The sequence below is a fragment of the Pristiophorus japonicus genome, chromosome 10 (genome assembly GCF_044704955.1).
Source record: "Pristiophorus japonicus isolate sPriJap1 chromosome 10, sPriJap1.hap1, whole genome shotgun sequence".
Lineage (NCBI taxonomy): Eukaryota > Metazoa > Chordata > Chondrichthyes > Pristiophoridae > Pristiophorus > Pristiophorus japonicus.
This window is the reverse complement of record NC_091986.1, coordinates 155,667,849-155,688,670: the sequence shown is the minus strand read 5'-3', so window position 1 is coordinate 155,688,670 and position 20,822 is coordinate 155,667,849. Positions and strand designations below refer to the sequence as shown.

Here is a 20,822-nt window from a genome sequence, read left to right as displayed (position 1 = left end):
AGTGATACACAAGCTGGGCCCACACGCTTGGGAGAGGGTAAGTCCTGAAAATGCATCGTGACCCTTCAATTCATCCTGCTGCCTAGCCTGCTATGTGCGAGACTATCCATGTCACCCATCCTGCCCACTCCTGTGCTGCTAACCATTTGACTGTTCGGTTATATTTTGCAGAACATGATGTCAATCCAGAAGATTCAGAGGAAGAGTCGGATGCATGCGATCAAGACCAAGGCGGTTGGGGGGAGGAGGGGGGCATGGATATGTGTTCAGGGAAGAATGTCGATCGTAATATGGATCAGTCCATAGTGCAGGGCCTCACAACCCAGAGAATGAATTCTCCTCCAACATTCCACTCCTTCGTGGTGCTTTAAGTTCTGATGCGGCATGTCTCCTCACGCACCCATCCGCGCATAGTGATGTAAGTTCTGGTAAGACGTTCCATGGTTTCACATCCTTCAAGGTTTGAGGGTCACAGTGGTGGTGGTAGAATGCAGCTTGGAACACCAAGTTCCCCACTATCAGAGGTAGAAGGTCACAGAGATGGTGGTAGAATGCAGCTTGGAACACCAAGTTCCCCACTATCAGAGGTAGAGGGTCACAGAGGTGGTGGTAGAATGCAGCTTGTAGCACCTAGGGCCCCATTATCAGAGGTAGAGGGTCGCGGTGGTGGAGGTAGAATGCAGTGTGGAACACCCAGAGCCCCACTGTCAGAGGAAGTGGGTCCCAGTGGTGGTGGTGGTGGAATACAGTGTGGAACACCCAGGGCCCCAGTGTCAGAGGAAGCAAGTCCCAGTGGTGGTGGTGGAGGTGGAATGCAGTGTGGAACACCCAGGGCCCCAGTGTCAGAGGAAGCGGGTCCCAGTGGTGGTGGAGGTAGAATGCAGTGTGGAACACCCAGGGCCCCAGTGTCAAAGGAAGCGGGTCCCAGTGGTGGTGGTGGTGGAATGCAGTGTGGAACACCCAGAGCCCCACTGTCAGAGGAAGCAGGTCCCAGTGGTGGTGGTAGTGGTGGAGGTGGAATGCAGTGTGGAACACCCAGGGCCCCAGTGTCAGAGGAAGCGGGTCCCAGTGGTGGTGGTGGTGGAATGCAGTGTGGAATACCCAGGGCCCCAGTGTCAGAGGAAGCGGGTCCCAGTGGTGGAATGCAGTGTGGAACACCCAGGGCCCCACCGTCCCACCCTGCGCCTTGCACTGGAGTGGTGCCAAGAGGCAGAGCCGGGGGGAGAGGAAGGAGAACCCGAGTAGGCTCTCCTGAGATGCAGCGTTCAACAAATGGGCTTGACGTTATTGCATTGGGTGTGGAGGCCAGTGACCTTATCCGTTCACTCGAGGACACCATCAGAGGGGTTGGTGATGAGTTGACAGCGCTGTCTGGGCAAATAACAGTTATGCCACGTGAACTGAGTGTGGGAATTGCTGGGGCAGCACAAATGCTGGCAGAGGCCATCGAAAATTTAGCAGCTGCAATAAGCGCACACCTCCCAATGCCCCTCCCACTGCAAGCCCATTATCAGCCTCTGTTGAGATCCAAGCTGGGACCCCCCCCCCCTCTCTTCCCCTACCCCCCATCTCTTCCCCCCCCCCCCACCACCCCTTCTCTTCCCCTACACCCCCTCCACCCCCCCCCTCCCCATGAGGTAGTGCACATGCACCGAGATGTGGATAAGAGCTGGGTTCAGCCTTTCTTTGCTGTTGGTGTTGATGTAGTAGATTTGATGTCACTGTTGTAACTGTTTTCAAATTGAAATTGTGTACTAAGTTTTGTAACTTTACAAGTATATGTGATCTTAGAGTTTTTAAGTGATCTTAATAAGTTGTTTAAATTTACTGCATTAAAAGTTATCTTAAAGTTTTTCAGTGATTTTGTTCACATTGAAATTGTTTACTAAGTTTTCTAACTTTAAAGCTATATAAGTTTGTGGGGTTGTTAAGTGATCGGAAAGAGTCATGTCAAATTTGATACAAGAATGATTTTGTTGCAGTAAAGTAAAGCACATTGTAAAGATTTCAATGAAATATATTGTACATTGAAACTGAATCATGACAAGAATGCTTTTATTATTATTGCACTAAAGTAAAGTACATTGTAAACGTTTCAATAAAGTTTATTACTTAACATTACAACTGATTCATGGTCCATTATCATACCAAACACATCATTTAGGAACACCTGCAAAAGATAAACATGATCTCTCCTGCTGCAGTGGGGTGGGTGTCTGTGGACCGAGGAAGCCAGCGACTAATTGCCCTACAGTATCTGAGACGCACAGATCGGTCCTGCTGTTGGCTGCGAGGGGTTGGATTGGGGTCTCGGGGGGTGGGGGGGGTGAGGAGGGGAAGAGTGCTGTTGGGAGTGCAGGAGTGCAGGAGTGAGGAGGGACACATGGAGTGAAGGGTTGGGAGGTGGGGGTGGAGGGTGGGGGGGGGGGTGAAGAGTGCTGCTGGGGGTGTGGGAGACAATGGTGGGTTCGGGTGGCTTACAACACGTTACTCTAACAGTCAGTCCCTGACAGAGGCACAATGCCAAACAGTTAGTTTTACAAATGAGGTGAGTCATTCAAGTAATAGGTTGGACTAATGATGATTTCCAAAGGATCAAATTAGCCATAATTAGGTGTTGATGTGCCTGCCTCAGCCGGGAGCCTACACTTGTGTATTTATAAAAAGAGAACCAACAACCCTCATTCAGCAGATATAAGGCAAAATATCATCGAAAGAGGTTTTAGGGCATTTTAAGTGATGTGTTTAATGCTTCAGTCCTTTTTGTGTTTAATTCCCAGCCTCCGTCTCCGGCTGTGCCTGCACTGAGCTTAACTCTAGGTAAGGTTGTTCAGAGCTTACAAAAGTGGGCACTTACTCCATTCTAAGTTAGTTTGGAGTAAGTTTTTGCTGCTGAAACTTGCAAAACAGGCCTAAGTGGCTGGACACACCCACTTTTGGGGAAAAAAAATACCTGAACTAAAACCAACCTAAACTAACTCACTAGAACTGGAGCAAACTAAGTGACGAGAATTGCAATTTCTAACATACTCCAAACTAAACTAGTTGCTCCAAAAAAATAGGAGCAACTCCACCTAAAACTTGGGCCCAAATGAGTACTTTGCGTCTGTTTTCACAAAAGAGGGGGCGATGCAGACACTGCTATTGGGGAGGAGAAGTGTGAAATATTAGATGAAATAAACACAGTGAGAGAGGAGGTATTAAGGGGTTTGGTAGCTTTGAAAGTGGAGAAGTCTCCAGGCCTGGATGAAATGTATCCCAGGCTGTTAAGAGAAGCAAAAGAGGAAATAGCAGATGCTCTGGCCATCATTTTCCAATCCTCTCTGGCTTCAGGTGTGGTGCCAGACGCCTGCTAATGTGGTACCTTTGTTTAAGAAGGGAGAAAGGAATAGACCGAGTAATTACAGGCCAGTCAGCCGAACCTTGGTAGTGGGAAAATTATTGGAAAAAATTCTGAAGGACAGGATAAATCTTCATTTAATCAAAGATAGTCAGCACGGATTTGTTAAGGGAAGATCGTGTCTGACTGACTTGATTGAATTTTTTGAGGAGCTAACAAGGAGAGTCAATGAGGGAAGTGCGTATGATGTAGTGTATATAGATATTAGCAAGGTTTTTGATAAGGTCCCACATGGCAGCCTGGTCACTAAAGTAAAAGCCCATGAGATCCAGGGCAAAGTGGCAATTTGGATCCAAAATTGGCTCAAAGGCAGAAAGCAGAGGGTAATGCTTGATGGGTGTTTTTGTGACTGAAAGGCTGTCTCCAGTGGGGTTCCTCAGGGCTCAGTACTAGATCCCTTGCTTTTTGTGGTATACAGCAATGATCTAGACTTGAATATAGGGGGTATGATTAAGAAGTTTGCAGATGATACTAAAATCGGCTGTGTGGTTGATGATAATGAAGAAAGCTATAGACTGCAGGAAGATATCAATCAACTGGGCAGAACAGTGGCAAATGGAATTCAATCCGGAGAAGTGTGAGTTAATGCATTTGGGGAGGGCGAATAAGGAAAGGGAAAACACATTAAATGGTAGGACACTGAGAAGTGTAGAGGCATGTTGACAGATCCATGAAGATAGCAGGCCAGGTAGATAAGGTGGTTAAGAAGGCATACGGAATTGCTTGCCTTTGTTAGCCGAGGCATAGAATACAAGAGCAGTGGGGTTATACTTGAACTGTATAAAACACTGGTTAGGCCACAGCTAGAGTACTGCATACAGTTCTGGTCACCGCATTACAGGAAGGATGTGCTTGCACTGGAGAGGATACAGAGGAGATTTACAAGGATGTTGCCTGAACTGGAGAATTTTTGGCTATGAGGACAGATTGGATAGGCTTAGTTTGTTTTCCTTGGAACAGAGGAGGCTGAGGGGAGACCTCATTGGGATGTATAAAATTAAGAGGGGCCTAAATATAGTGGATAGAAAGGGCATATTTCCCTTAGCAGAGGGGTCAACAACCAGGGGTCATAGATTTAAAGTAATTGGTAGGAGATTTAGAGGGGATTTGAGGGGAAATTTCTTCAAGCAGAGGGTTGTGGGCGTCTGGAACTCACTGCCTGAAAGGGTGGTAAACATAGAAAATAGGTGCAGGAGTAGGCCATTCGGCCCTTCTAGCCTGCACTGCCATTCAATGAGTTCATGGCTGAACATGCAACTTCAGTACCCCATTCCTGCTTTCTCGCCATACCCCTTGATCCCCCTAGTAGTAAGGACTACATCTAACTCCTTTTTGAATATATTTAGTGAATTGGCCTCAACAACTTTCTGTGGTAGAGAATTCCACAGGTTCACCACTCTCTGGGTGAAGAAGTTTCTCCTCATCTCGGTCCTAAATGGCTTACCCCTTATGGTAGAGGCACAAACCCTCACCACATTTTAAAAAGTACTTGGGATGTGCACTTGAAATGCTGTAACCTGCAGGGCTATGGACCTAGAGCTGGAAAGTGGGATCAGGCTGGATAGTCTCTTGTTGGCCGGCATGGATAGACTGGGCTGAAATGGCCTCCTTCTGTGCTTTAAATTTCTATGATTCTATGATTTCTTTGGAAGTGCCAGATTCCTCAAGGTTGTGGAAGCTGTTGATTGCACCCATGTGACATTGTGTCCCACCAAACGTAAACCCTGCATATTTATATGAACAGCAAAGTCTTCCATTCCCTAAATCTGTAGGTCATTTGCAGTGTCAGGCACAATTTCTTGCATGTTAATTCATGACGGCTGGAAGCTGGTCATAATACTTTTATACTTTGTCAGTCCAGTGTCTCAGCTCCATTTCAACAGCAGTGGCAAGGATGGCTGGTGTGTGACAAAGGATAACCACTACTCCAGTGGTTCGCAGTGCCTCTTTATAAGATCACAAATGCTGCAGAGGATTGCTACAATGAAGCACACATGAAGATGAGGATAATAATTGAAAAAACCATTGAGGTGCTCAAAAGATGATTCTGGTGACTGGATAGGTCCAGGGCGCCCTGCAGAAAGTGCCTACTGCCATCTCATGAATTGTGGTACAGGTACAGCGTCGAGAATCCGGAGTTCAGGAATCCAGTCATCGGGACAATCCGTGTTGGGGTCGTCCAGAAGCTGGAAAATGTTCCAGAATCCGGACTCAGGCCGCTGCCGCTCGGCTGCCCGACCCCTCCCCCCCCCCCCCGTCCCCTACCTACCTACCTTGGCTCAGGCATTTCCAGACTCGGGACGTTGGAAAGACGTTCCGAAGTCTGGAAATACACGAACCTGGGTTCGGGCGTTTCCGGATTCGGGACGTCCTAAAGACTTTCCGAAGTCTGGAAATACACAGAAGCAAGAGCCGCTTCGGTCCCGAGGCTTCAGAATTCTCGACGCATTACCTGTAGCATGTTGTGTGCTTCATAACTTTGCAATCAGGAAAGGACTGCCAGCAGATGTCCCAGAGAATATCAGAGAGCCCAGTGATGACGCTGCAACAGCTTCTGGAGCGAGAAACAGTAGTATTAAACTTTTTTATGCTTGAGCAGCTTTGTATCTTAATCTGGTACTTTGCAAATCTCTTGAGAAAAGTGGTAGCTGATGTAAAGATTGAAGAATACATAGAAACATTAAATATGAAAAGGTCTTCGTTCTCATGTATGCAGTAAAGACAGAGAGACTCCCACATCTGCAACAACAATTGCCAGGAATTGAAGCCAGTTATTGCCATTGCTTTCTCTTCATGTGCTGTTAAATGTCAGATGTTGGCACGTTTGCCTCCCTGGCATCTGTGTTGTCCTGCAAGAGGAATTGTTAATTAGTTGCTGCAGTCTCCAGATCCTGCAGGCATAATCAGTCAGGATTCATGGAATGGATGATAGGATTTGGTAAATATCAAGGTGCAAGAACCTAGGATGTGAGACTTGTATGTGCTGGTATGTACAATATAATGTGAAACACTTGATGTGAGTGCTGCCAAGTAACTTCGCTTCCGGGACAAGAAACATGGTGCCACGAGATATTCCAAAGGGAAATGCTTGACTATTGTTCATGGGAAAATCAATGTGCTTCTCTGTGATTCAATTATCTGCCCGGTATTCATCTGAAAGCGCTCTTGCCTTTACAGACCGAGTGCTATCATTAGAGGTGCAACCAGAGAGCTGTGGAGGCTGGGTCATTAAATATATTTAAGGCAGAGATAGACAGATTTTTGAGCAATAAGGGAGTAAAGGGTTATGGGGAGCGGGCAGGGAAGTGGAGCGGAGTCCATGATCAGATCAGCCATGATCTTATTGAATGGCGGAGCAGGCTCAAGGGGCCAAATGGCCTACTCCTGCTCCTATTTCTTAGGTTCTCACGTTATTAAAATTCTTCTGACTGTATGGGCTTATGGAGGCCCCATTCCCAGCTCCTTCCACATACCCCATACTGTTGCATATGATGGCTTCTTCTCTGATACTCCCAACTATTGCATGCTACCTTTCTCTAATTTGGATGAGCAGCACTCCCACTTCAGCCTCTGGAAAGTTAGAAGTTAGATGCAGGTACAGCAGGCATTGAAGAAAGCAAATGGTATGTTGGCCTTCATAGCTAGGGGATTTGAGTATAGGAGCAGGGAGGTCTTACTGCAGTTGTACAGGGCCTTGGTGAGGCCTCACCTGGAATAGTGTGTTCAGTTTTGGTCTCCTAATCTGAGGAAGGACGTTCTTGCTATTGAGGGAGTGCAGCGAAGGTTCACCAGACTGATTTCCGGGATGGCAGGACTGACTAATGAGGAGAGACTGGATCGACTGGGCCTTTATACACTGGAGTTTAGAAGGATGAGAGGGGATCTCATAGAAACATATAAAATTCTGACGGGACTGGACAGGTTAGATGCAGGAAGAATGTTCCTGATGTTGGGGAAGTCCAGAACCAGGGGACACATTCTAAGGATAAGGGGTAAGCCAATTTAGGACTGAGATGAGGAGAAACTTCTTCACTCAGAGTTGTTAACCTGTGGAATTCCCTACTGCTGAGAGTTTATTGGATATATTCAAGAGGGAGTTAGATATGGCCCTTACGGCTAAAGGGATCAAGGGGTATGGAGAGAAACCAGGAAAGGGGTACTTAGGTGAATGATCAGCCATGATCTTATTGAATGGTGGTGCAGGCTCGAAGAGCCGAAGGGCCTATTCCTGCACCTATTTTCTATGTTTCTATGTTTGCCTTATTCCTCCATCCATTTCTCTTCCTCTTCTAAGAGCTGTTTAGTCCTTTAACTGCACTGAGGTAATTAAATACAGAGATTTCAACCTTTGTTTGCCTCCATCCAAAATTTTCTGGGCCCCCCCTGGAATATCTGGCATGCGGTTGGCAGACTCCTGCCCATGTCCCACAGTATTATTTACATTTGCTGACTTCAGCATTTCTGACAGAATCAGCTTCCTCCAATTTCAGCCAGCATTAGTCCCACTCCACCGCCCACAGCAGCCGCACCCCAGCCCCCAATTAAAGTCACCATATCAGTGATACAAGAATTTCCAGCATTTTGGATTTTAATTGCTCCTGTATCCTGAAGACAGCATTCCACATTAGAACAATAGATACAAGATTACAATGGGTCTTGAGATCAGAAGTGGAACAATTTGGTTTGGCAAACATTGTATGACCTTTGATGGGATAGTTCTAGCGGGTGCCTCACATAGTATGACATAGTATTTACAACACATGAACAGGCCATTTGGCCCAACAGGTCCATTCGGGTGTTTATGCTCTACACGGGCCTCCTCCTACCCTTCTTCATCTAACTACACCAACATATCCTTCATCCTTTCTCACTTGTGTTAATCTAGTTTTCCCTTAAATGTATCTATGCTAGTCGCCTCAACTACTCCTTGTGATAGCAAGTTCCACATTCTAACCACTCCCTGGGTAAAGAAGTTTCACCTAAATTTCCTACTGGATTTATTAGTGACTGTCTTATATTTTTGGCCCCTAATTCTGGTCTCCCCAACATCTTCTCTACATCTACCCTATCAAACCCTTTCATAATCTTAAAGACCCTATCGGGTTACCCCTCAGTCTTCTCTTTTTTAGAGAAAAGAGCTCCAACCTTTTCAATCTTTCCTGATAGATATAACCTCTCAGTTCTGATATCATCCTCGTAAATCTTTTTTGCACCTTCTTCAGTGCCTCCAAATGCATTTTATAATATGAAGACCAGAACTGTTCACAGTACTCCAAGTGTGCTCCAAGTAAGGTTCTATACAAGTTTAACATAACTCCTCTGCTTTTCAATTCTATCCCTCGAGAAATGAACCCAATTTGATTTTTATGGTCTAATTAACCTTCATTACTTTTAGTGATTTTGTGTATCAATATCCCCAGATCCATCTGCTTCTCTACCCCATTTAGATATTTATTTTCCAAGCAATATGTGGCCTCCTTATTCATCCACTCAAAATGTACCGTCTCACACTTATCTATATTGAAGTGTATTTTACCAATTACACGCCCATTCTGCAAGTTTATTGATGTCTTCCTGTATTTTGTCGCAGTTCTCCTCTGTATTAACTATACCCCAATTTGATGTCATCCGCAAATTTTAAAATTTCAATTTCCAAGTCCAAATTGTCTATATAAATGGTGAACAATAATGGTCCCAGCACTGACCCTTATGAAATACTACTTCACACCTTTTGCCAGTCTGAGCAACTACCTCTGTTTTCTGATTTGTAGCCATTCTGTTATCTGTCCCCTGACTCCACGTGTCCTGAATTTAGTCATGAGTTTACTATGCAGTACCTTATCAAAGGCCTTTTGAAAATGGAAATACATTGGGCTGGATTTTCGACTTTTTGTGTTTTCGCCTGTTTCCGGGCGCAATTCGCGGCGAAATCAAACATTTAGCGCCAGGTTAGCGTTAGCGCCAGAGCGTGCAACTTTTGCAAAATGAAAGTTCACGAGGAGCGTTAGTACGAACTCCGCCATTGCACCACACAATTTGTGCGCCGGAGCCAACAATTCCGGTGTTAAAAAATTTGGCTGTTCTGCGCATATGCAAATTTGTAACTTTTTTTTCCCCGCGCTTCTGCTCTGCTGTCCGATCGTAAATGCAAATGCAGGGCATGGACGCGCGCATGCGCAGTATACCCGGGGCTGAATCAGCCATTTTAAAATTGGATTTTGATGCTGGAGGACGAGGAAGCAAGACAGTGTGCCAGGCGATTCAGCCAGGAGGCTGACGATTCTCGAGTGGGGGCTGTGGAGAGAAGATGGCAGGAGTTACATCGCAGGGGTGGATCTAGACCCCACCATCCATTTTCAAACGCATTTGGAGGAAAATCGCTGAGGAGGTCTCTGCTTCAGACACAGTGGTCAGGAGTAGCACACAGTGCTGAAAGAAGTTCAATGATCTTTCGAGGGTCATTAGAGTGAGTACAATTTTTATTCATACACCCCTTCATTACTTCAATTATAAATCTGACACACTATTTGTTCTCATGCTTTTGGTGCCTGTCAACACTCTGTGGGTTGCCTCCTAAAATGCATGTCACGTAGGTTAGCTTAGTTTGGCACCCTATTTGCCATGAATGATCTTTACACATTATTGAGATTGCTTTCTGAGATCTCGTAAGATGTCTCCTCACTTCGATGTCCTCCTGATGAACCACATGCAACTTCCAAGGCCATTAAACAGAGGACTGTATTACATTTAGACAAAATGGTATGTACTATGGTGGCTATCTGTGTGTGCCACAAGAACAGATCGGCTCTCTGTAACCATTCCCATATTTATCTTTGCAGGCAAAGAAGTCTCATAATCGGCGCGAGCAGGTGCGGACAGGCGGAGGTCCGTCTCAGACCCTGCCACTCATGGACATTGAGAAGCGAGTGGCAGACCTCATCGGCGTCTCAGGTCAGGCAACTGCCACTGGGGGCGCTAACCCTGCTTGGAAAATGAGGGTAAGTCCTGCACACTCCCTGGGCTGGGTTGGGGCAATGTCATGCAGTGTCTGTGGACTAGGGTTGGGGCAATGTCATCCAGTGTGTGTGGACTAGGGTTAGGGCAATGTGATGCAGTGTCTCTGGACTAGATATAATGGAGTAGCGGAGGTCCTTCAAATGAGTCTGTGCTATGCGACGTTCCTCATGTCACCCTGCTCCCTCCCCTGTTGCTAACCATCCATCTGTTGCTTTCTACTTCCAGATGACCAGACACAGGCGCCACATCCCTCAAGGCAACATTCCATATCAGGCCATCGTGTGGAGGGGGAAGAAGAGGACGAGTTTACCAATCAGTCGACTCCGGTGCAGATGCAATCCACCCCCCTTTTACCACCGGCAATTACCTCGTCTGAGGACGACGACGTGACTTTTTCAGGGTTTGACAACTCTAAGGCTCCTGGGACTAGTGGCGTGCAGCAACGTAGTTCTGGAGTCGAATCCCGTATGCCATCTCTCCGGAGGGTGAGTTGGCAAAGTCGGTCTACTGACAGACAGGCAGACGCAGAACTGGACATGGTGGGAATGTACAGAGAGAGCATCCAGCTCACCCGTCAGCTCCTTAATGTCTTGGGTAGGATTCCTGCGGCCATTGAGAGTCTCACTGCGTCCATTTCGAAGGTAGGATCGCAGCTTGTCGATGCTAGCCGTGAAACCTGCGAGGCCATCAATGTCCCCATAATGCTGGTGGCCTCCATCAGTGACACTGGAGTCCCGGAGAATGTGGCGTGAAGCCTTGTGGAATGTGGTGCATCACAGGCACAAGCTCTGCTTCAGCTTGGACAGGTGATGCAGTCCATAAACCTTCCCGCCATACTCTCTGCGTTCCCCAGTGTCACACCCAAACCCACACCACCTGTGGCTGTTAACGTCGATGAAGAGACTCGCCAGTCAGAAGCCGGGCCTTCCACACCACGAGCTGGTCCAGTGTGTCTCCAGGCGGTGTCTCCATTGTCTCTTTCCCCCCCCCCCCCCCCCCAAACACAGCAGCGTTCTGGCAACGTTGCTGCACGCCATCTTGGTACCACTTGAGTTAGAAGCAGCAAGCAAGGGAAAGGAAGGGGGGGAAAAGTTGGTGGTAAAAAATAGTGGGGCAGGGCTTGCTGCATTATGTTGTTGATGCTGGATGCATCCTATGTTTTATGTTTTATTATTATGTTCTGGATTGTGTTATTCATAATGTTGTTGTTGACTAATCATACTGCTGGATGCAGCTAATTTATGTTATTTTATTAAGTTTCACAGTTAAGTTTACAAAGTTAACAAAGTTTACAATGTTTTATAAATTCTTTTGTTCATCTTAACCATTCCTGTGTAGTGTCTCATTTGCAGAATACAAGGGGGAATAGTCAACATGGTGGGATAGAGTGGCCAGGCAACAGTCAAACATGCTGTTCACTCTTCAAGCAAAGCGTTAAATTATGAACTGCCGACGCAAGTCTTTTGCAGCAGTGAAATTTCCACGATGCTTTCCCTGTGGTTGTGGGTGGGAGTGGTGGTGGCATGGGTTCCTCACCAGGCTCCTCCTCCTCTGCCTCCTCCTCCTCCTCCCCCCCCCCCCTCCCCTCTCCTGAGGTGGTCCTGCAATCCACATTGGCAATTCCTGTCCCCTCATGATGGCTAGGTTGTGTAGCATGCAGCACACTACAATGAACTCCGAGACCTGCTGAGGGGAGTATTGTAGGCAGCCTCCAGAATGGTCCAGGCATCAGAAGCACTGGGCTTGAGCACTCCAATTGTCTGTTCGACGATGTTGCGTGTAGCTGCATGGCTCTCATTATAGTGATGCTTGGCTTCCATCTGAGGGTTCCGGCGGGGGGGTCATGTGACAGGTGGTGAGGCCGTAACCTTTGTTCCCCAGCATCCAGCTCTGGCCTTGTGGCTGACGCTCAAACAGGTCAGAAACACTGCTCTCACGCAAGATGAAAGCATCATAGATGCTCCCTGGATATTGGGGCATTAACTGCCATAATGTGCTGAGTATGGTCGCAGATGATCTGTACGTTCATAGAGTGGAATCCCTTTCGGTTTCGGTAAACCCCTTGATTCTCCAAAGATGCTCGCAGGGCGATGTGCGTACAGTCAATGGCACCCTGAACCTTGGGGAAGCCAGCAAATCGTCCAAAACCTACAACCCCCTCACTTTGGGTCTCCTTGGTCATTGGGAAGTTTATTAATTCCATTCTGCATGCGTACAGTGCAGTCGTCACCGTGCTGCAAAATGGAGCATATATCCCCTGCTGATGCCTGAAAAGAGCTGGAGGCATAGAAGGCAAGTGCCACAGTCACCTTCACCTCGACGGGCAGTGCAGTCCTGTTGCTGCTGGTAGGCTGTTGGTCTGCCTGTATGAGCTGGCATTTCTCTATGACCACCTCTTTTGGGAAGTGCAGCCCTCTAATGCACTGTGGCTCAGAGAGCTGCAGGTATGAGTAATGTTCCCTGTAAACTCGTGGGGGGTAAGGTCTCCTCCCCATACATCTGCGACCTCTTCGATTACGTTGAAAATGATCATCAATAAGCCGCCTTCCAGTTTGACACCATATGAATATAACAACCAGGATTATTGGATCCCGACATAGCATGGCCCCATCTTTTAAAATGTCCTTAAATGTCCTTCAAAGCAAACTAGAAACTCACATAAACTTCACAATCAAAAGTATGCAGCAGCGCAGTGTTCTTCTACCAATGCTTTTAACCACTGACCACTATGACTTTCTCCTCTATTTTCATGATGGCGCTATTAGCGCCTGGTGCGCCCTGGGTCCGACTGGTTTTTCTTGGCGGGTTCTCGGGGAGACACTAAATCGGGCAATATTCTCGGAAGTTCCGCCCGGGGCGAGAGCACCACGATGCACGACGATTTACATCATCCAAACGGTTAAAACAGCGGGCGCAAAACGATTGCCGAAAATTCCACCTGGGCGCAAAATCTTGTGCGCCTTGTTTAACGTCCCAAAAAATAATTTTTAAGCCCCGCCGAGGCGCTAAATGGGACGCAAAGGAGCCGAATATCCAGCCCATTATGTCGACTGCATTATACTTGTCTACCCTTTCTATTACATAGGAACATAAGAAATAGGAACAGGAATAGGCTAATATGTCCTTACTATACAGTATAAATGCACACGAGGCCCATACTTGAGAGAAGGTCACTCTGTGACCAGTAACCTTTATTAGCCAGCACTGAAGTGGAGAAGATGAGTGGAGCTTCCCCTTTTATACTTGAAAGTCCAGGTTAGGAGTGTCTCCCACAAGTTCACCACTAGTGGTCAATGTTCTCACAGTGTACAACTTAGGTCAGTTTATACATGGATTACAATGACAGTTGAATACATGACATTACCTCCCCCCCAAAGTCTTATTGGGATCACAGGTTAAGTCTCTCTGGTGGTTTACGCTCCCTTGTAGAGCGCCTGAGTTGGGGCTCCGGTTGTTGGGCGCTGGCCTGAGTGTCTGCTGTTTGCAGTACCTCAGGCCTGTCCGGACTGCCCACAGTGACTGGGCTCTCCTTCACTTGGTTCCGGTGTTCGGTCACCTGTGGTGGAGTGAACTCTACATCGTGTTCTTCCTCTGCTTCTTCTATGGGGTTGTTGAACCTCCTTTTTGTTTGATCCACGTGTTTGCGGCAGATTTGTCCATTGGTAAGTTTAACTACCAGAATCCTATTCCCCTCTTTGGCAGTCACAGTGCCTGCGAGCTATTTGGGCCCTGCAGCGTAGTTGAGGACAAAGACAGGGTCATTGACATCAATAAATCGCACCCTCGCATTCCTGTCATGGTAGCCACATTGTGACCGGCGCCTGCTCTCAACAATTTCTTTCATGGTGGGGTGTATAAGGGATAACCTGGTTTTGAGCGTCCTTTTCATTAGCAGCTCTGCGGGTGGAACCCTGTGAGCAAGTGTGGTCGCGATCTATTGGCCAACAGGAGGCGTGATAAGCAGCTTTGTAGGGAACCCCCTTGGATTCTGAGCATCCTCTGTTTGATTATCTGCACTGCTCGTTCCGCCTGGCCGTTTGAGGCCGGCTTGAACGGTGCCGTTCTGACATGGTTGATGCCATTTCCTGCCGTGAAGTCCTGGAATTCAATGCTTGTAAAGCACGGGCCATTGTCGCTGATCAAGACGTCCGGTAGACCATGGGCGGCGAACATTGCTGTGGAGCTTCCCCTTTTGTACCTGAAAGTCCAGGTTAAGAGTGTCTGCCCACAAGTTCACCACATAGTGGTCAGTGTTCTCACAGTGTACAACTTAGGTCAGTTTATACATGGATTACAATGACAGTTGAATATATGACATAGGCCACCTGGCCCCTCGAGCCTGCTCCGCCATTTAATAAGAATTTGACTGATCTGATCATGGACTCAGCTCCACTTCCCTGCCGGCTCCTCATAACCCTTTATTCCCTTATTGCTCAAAAATCTGTCTATCTCCGCCTTAAATATATGCAATGACCCAGCCTCCACAGCTCTTTGGGGCAGACAATTCCATAGATTTACAACCCTCTGAGAGAAGAAATTTCTCCTCATTTCAGTTTTAAATGGACGGCCCCTTATTCTGAGACTATGTCCCCTAGTTTTAGTTGGAAATATCCTATCCTCATCCACCTTGTCGAGCCCCCTCATTATCTTATACGTTTCGATAAGATCACCTCTCATTCTTCTGAACTCCAATGAGTATAGGCCCAACCTACTCAATCTATCTTTATAAGTCAACCCCCTCATCTCTGGAATCAACTACCAATGCAAGTATATCCTTCCTTAAATACGGAGACCAAAACTGTAAGCAGTACTCCAGGTGTGGCCTCACCAATACCCTGTACAGTTGTAGCAGGACTTCTCTGCTTTTATACTCTATCCCCCTTTGCAATAAAGGCCAACATTCCATTTGCCTTCCTGATTACTTGCTGTACCTGCATACTAACGTTTTGTGTTTCATGCACATGGACCCCCAGGTCCCTCTACTGCAGCACTTTGCAATTTTACTTATTCAAAGAATTCAATAAGTTTGGTCAAGAATTACCTTCCCTTTTTAAAATCCACGCTGACTATTCTTTATTATATTTTCAGTTTAGAGCTGTTTTTCTATTATATCTTTTAGTTAAGGATTCCAGTATCTTTCCTACTACAGCTGTTAAGCTAATTGGTCTATAACTCCCTGGACTTGTATTATCACGCTTTTTAAATATAGGAATCACATTAGCTGTCCGCCAGTCCTCTGGTACCTGATATGGAGTTTACAGTAAATTGATGGAAACCTACAGCAGGTTGGTTATCACCCGATAGTGAAAGATAAGTTACATTTTTGGCATTACATGCAGCACAACCCAGAGTGTATAGAATGCGTCTTATCAAATGGTATTGTCTGGACTAGTCTGCATATATTTACATTAGAAGGACTTGTTGAGTTACAGTGCACAGAACCAATAATTTAGCGATTGATAGTGGAATAGATCAGGAATAATTTAGTTCAAAGCCATATTACTAACAATTGGAGGGCACATACTCCAATCCTGTATTCCCAGCAGGGAGCCATACTTAGATGTAGCACAGGTTAGAGAATTATTGCTTCAGTATTGTAGCCTTATCTCTACTTCCTTCTATTGAAACTCCCCGTTGAATGCGCAGGATCAATGAATTTATCCTTGATTCCTAATTAGCTCTATCTTATACTTTTGAAGGGAAATTGAATAATTATCATCAATGGCAACCATTGAAATGCTGCATTAATCATATTGTAATTAAAGATTTATTTAGGAATCTTTGACCATTGTCCTACCACAGTTGAATTTAAGCATAATTCAGAAACCATGTTATCTTCCACCTAATGGAGGGCGAGTGAAGAAGTATCTGCTGTCTAGCTGGTGAGAGTTCAATGCAGATTTATAATTCGTCTAATAACCAACTGGTAACTATTCTCCTTGGGGAGTATAGGTGACTGGGTCTTAATGAAGTTGGGTTACTTCAAGGTGAAACGTCTGGTAATAGAAGATTGGAAGAGAATCAGCCTTTCATGGCAGACTTACTAATCCAATTCCTGAGCCAGACAGGTCTATATACTCCAGGAAACTATTGATGATTGATCAGTTAGTCTGGCTCTTAGTGAGACCTGGAAGGGAAGTTCTGTCATCGGCTTTGAGATTTTTCCCACTTGGCTCCAGATACCTCTGAAGAGTGGTTAGAATGTGGAATTTTTGCCAAAAACCTGTTGGAGCAGAGTCCATAAATTCTTTTCAAATTGAATTTTTTTTCCCCCAAAAATGGAATTAGATAGTTGCTTGAAAAAAATTGAATATGAAAAAGGTGTGGGGATTATGCATGAAGGTGAGACTAGTTGGCTTATGTGAGGAAAAATACTGGCACGAATTAAATAAGTCTATTTCTTTGCTGTATTCTGTGATTCTAAGCTAATACGCAAAAGGTGATCCTAAATGGACAGTGACGGAATCGGTCCAAGTCAACATGGATTTATTGAAGGGAAATCATGCTTGACAAATCTTCTGGAATTTTTTGAGGATGTAACTAGTAGAGTGGACCAGGGAGAACCAGTGGATGTGGTGTATTTGGACTTTCAAAAGGCTTTTGACAAGGTCCCACACAAGAGATTAATGTGCAAAATTAAAGCACATGGTATTGGGGGTAATGTATTGACGTGGATAGAGAACTTGTTGGCAGACAGGAAGCCAAGAGTAGGAATAAAAGGGTCGTTTTCAGAATGGCAGGCAGTGACTAGTGGGGTATCACAAGGTTCAGTGCTGGGACCCAGCTATTTACAATATACATTAATGATTTAGACGAAGGAATTGAATGTAATATCTCCAAGTTTGCAGATGACATTAAGCTGGGTGGCAGTGTGAGCTGTGAGGAGGATGCTAAGAGGCTGCAGGGTGACTTGGACAGGTTAGGTGAGTGGGCAAATGCATGGCAGATGCAGTATAATGTAGATAAATGTCAGGTTATCCACTTTGGTGGCAAAAACAGGAAGGCGGAATATTATCTGAATGGTGACCGATTAGGAAAAGAGGAGGTGCAACGAGACCTGGATGTCATGGTACATCAGTCATTGAAAGTTGGCATGCAGGTACAGCAGGCGGTGAAGAAGGCAAATGGCATTTTGGCCTTCATAGCAAGAGGATTTGCGTATAGGAGCAGGGAAGTCTTACTGCAGTTGTACAGGGCCTTGGTGAAGCCACACCTTGAATATTGTGTACAGTTTTGGTCTCCTAATCTGAGGAAGAACATTCTTGCTATTGAGGGAGTGCAGCGAAGGTTCACCAGGCTGATTCCCAGGATGGCAGGACTGACATATGAAGAAAGACTGGATCGACTAGGCTTGTATTCACTGGAATTTAGAAGAATGAGAGGGGTCTCATAGAAACATATAAAATTCTGATGGGATTGGACAGGTTAGATGCAGGAAGAATGTTCCCGATATTGGGGAAGTCCAGAACCAGGGGTCACAGTCTCAGGATAAGGGGTAAGCCATTTAGGACCGAGATGAGGAGAAACCACTTCACTCAGAGAATTGTGTGTCTGTGGAATTCACTACCACAGAAAATTGTTGAGGCCAGTTCATTAGATATATTCAAAAGGGAGTTAGATGTGGCCCTTACAGCTAAAGGGATCAAGGGTTATTGGAGAGAAACCAGAAATGGGGTACTAAAGTTGCATGATTAGCCATGATCTTATTAAATGGTGGTGCAGGCTCGAAGTGCCGAATAACCTACTCCTGCCCCTATTTTCTATGTTTCTATGTTACTCGTGCTGTGTTCTGTTTTATAGCTGGATCCACTCCAGCAGTACTCATGCGTACAGTTGGGGATCCTTGGCTATTACCAACTTGTGCCCTAGTTGTCGTGACTGAGATAAGAGAAGTGTATTCCTTTAGGAAGAGAGTGTGCATCCCATAAACAAGCAAACAGAGCATCGACGTGTTGGATTTCTCAGTAGATTGTTTTAGTGACCCTTAAACATATAGTGGGTTTCCATGCATTTTTAAAAATTCATTCTTGGGATGTGGGCATTTCTGAACAAGCCTGCATTTATTGCTCATATCCTAGTTTGCCTGAGAGGGTAGTGGTGGAGAACCTTCTTGAAGTGTGATTCTTTGTAGTGGTTTAATACAATTAAGTGGCTTACTAGGCTATTTCAGAGGGTAAGAGTCAACTATGTTGGTGTGAGACTGGAGTCACATGTAGACAAGATTAGGTAAGGATGGTAGGTTTCCTTCCCTAAAGAATATTGGTAAACCAGTTGGGTTTTTATAAATATCCAATAGCGTAGTGGTCACTTTCACTGGTACCACATTTTTATTTCCAGAATTCAAGTTTTCAAAATGATGGGATTTGAGGTCATGTTCTCTGGATTATTAGTCCAGACCTCCATTTATCATCATCTTCTGTTTCCCATTACTGAACTGGTTTACAATCTAGCTAGCTAATTTGTTTATTAATTTTATCAACCTTAACCTTTTTTTTCACATTATCGAATGCCTTCTGAAATGCCAAAAAAATCATATCCACTGAATATCTCATCCACTAGTTTACTTAACTCTTCAAAGAATGCCATCAGATTAGTGAGTCATGGTTTATTGCAACTATTGCCCACAGATTACTCCTTGTGGTCTCTTGTGCTCTTTAACTGAATATTGAGAGCCACCATGTGGAATCCTCTCCAGCTTTCTCCCATCTATACATTTTAGGCTAAGCGGCCTATAATTTACAGGTTTATGTCTCACTCCTGCATTACATATTGAGATAATATTTTCATCTTCTAGACCCCAAGGAAAATTGTTAATGGAACTCCTAAAACAAAATGTACCAATGCATCAACTTGTCTCCTGCATTTCCTTGATTCTGAGTTTTGAAGAAGAATAGCTTTATATCTAACTCTGCTCATTTAAGAAGGACCTGTGATGGTAAATGGATAGGTATTTGTCTTGAACCAAGAATATGAATGTATTTTCATGAACAGTAATAAGTATTTGGTTATTTGCTTCATATGCTGAGCCAAAATATATATTTTTAATGTTTTTAAAAGCATTTACTGTACTAACATTTTTATTTTTGTTTTGTTTTCATAGATGGTGGCAACTTTCTTTCAGGTGAGCCCTCTTTATATATTTAGATGTGTTTACTCATTTGTAAACTACTTGCTGTGCTGGCGTGGTTCATCTGTGTCATGTTGCTTTCTCTGAATGTTAGGAACATAGGAAAATAGGAACAGCAGGAGGCTATTTAGCCCCTCAAACCTGTTCTGCCATTTAATGAGATCATGGCTGTTCTGTGACCCAACTCCATATACGCGCCTTTGGCCCATATCCCTTAATGCGTTTGGTTAACAAAAAGCTATCAATCTCAGATTTAAAATTAACAATTGATTTGGCATCAATTGCCATTTGTGGAATAGAGTTCCAAACTTCTACCACCCTTTGTGTATAGAAATGTTTCCTAATTTCACTCCTGAAAGGTCTGGCTCTAATTTTTAGACTATTCCACCTAATCCTAGAATCCCAAACCAGCGGAAATATCTCTATCTTACCCTATTTGTTCCCCTTAATATCTTGAAAACTTCGATCAGATCAACCCTCAACCTTCTAAATTGTATAATCTCTCCTCATAACTTAATCCTTGAAGTCTGGATATCATTCTGGTAAACCTACTTCCCTTCAGGCCAGTATATCCATTCTAAGGTGTGGTGCCCAGAACTGCTCGCAGTACTCCAGCTGTGGTATAACCAGGGCTTTTGTATAGCTTCAGCATAACTTCCAACCCCTTGTATTCTTGTCCTCTAGATATAAAGGCCAGCATTCTATTCGCTTTTTTGATTAATTTTTGTACCTGTTCGTGACAATTTAATGATCTATGTACCTGGACCCCGAAGTCTCTTTGGGCCTCCACTGTATTCTTTCGCTTTTCATCATTTAGAAAGTATCCTATTCTATCCTTTTTCAGGTCCAACGTGGATGGCCTCACATTTGCCTACATTGAAATCCATTTGCCACAATTGTGTTCATTCACTTACTCTATCAATATCCCTTTGTAATTTTATGCTTTCATCTACAGTGCCGCCTATCTTTGTGTCATTGGCAAATTTGGATATCTGATTTTCTATGCCATCATCTAAGTCGTTAATAAATACTGTGAATAGTTGAAGCCCCGACACAAATCCCTGCCCAAAACACTAGTCACATCGTGCCAATCTGAGGACCTGCCCATTGGGCCCAACATCGCCCAACCCCTTTTTTCGGCGCACTGACCTGAAGCACGCCGACTTTGCGCGCTGGAAAGGGCGCCAGAAAAAAGGGGCCTCATCCTGGCCGCTCTTCGGAGTCCCTGGAGCCATAGTGTGACGTGGAGGCTGAAGTGGGGGGTGGAGCAACAGGCCA

The 20,822-nt window shown here is 45.2% G+C and overlaps 1 protein-coding gene across 1 annotated transcript in view; it reads left to right on the top strand.

The window, feature by feature from the left end:
- micu2 (mitochondrial calcium uptake 2) overlaps nt 1-20,822 on the top strand; it is a 605,104-nt gene that overhangs the window by 339,261 nt on the left and 245,021 nt on the right. Inside the window, exon 3 of the mRNA XM_070892202.1 lies at nt 19,518-19,538. Coding sequence (XP_070748303.1) covers nt 19,518-19,538 — 21 coding nt within the window. The remainder of the gene's footprint in view (nt 1-19,517; nt 19,539-20,822) is intronic.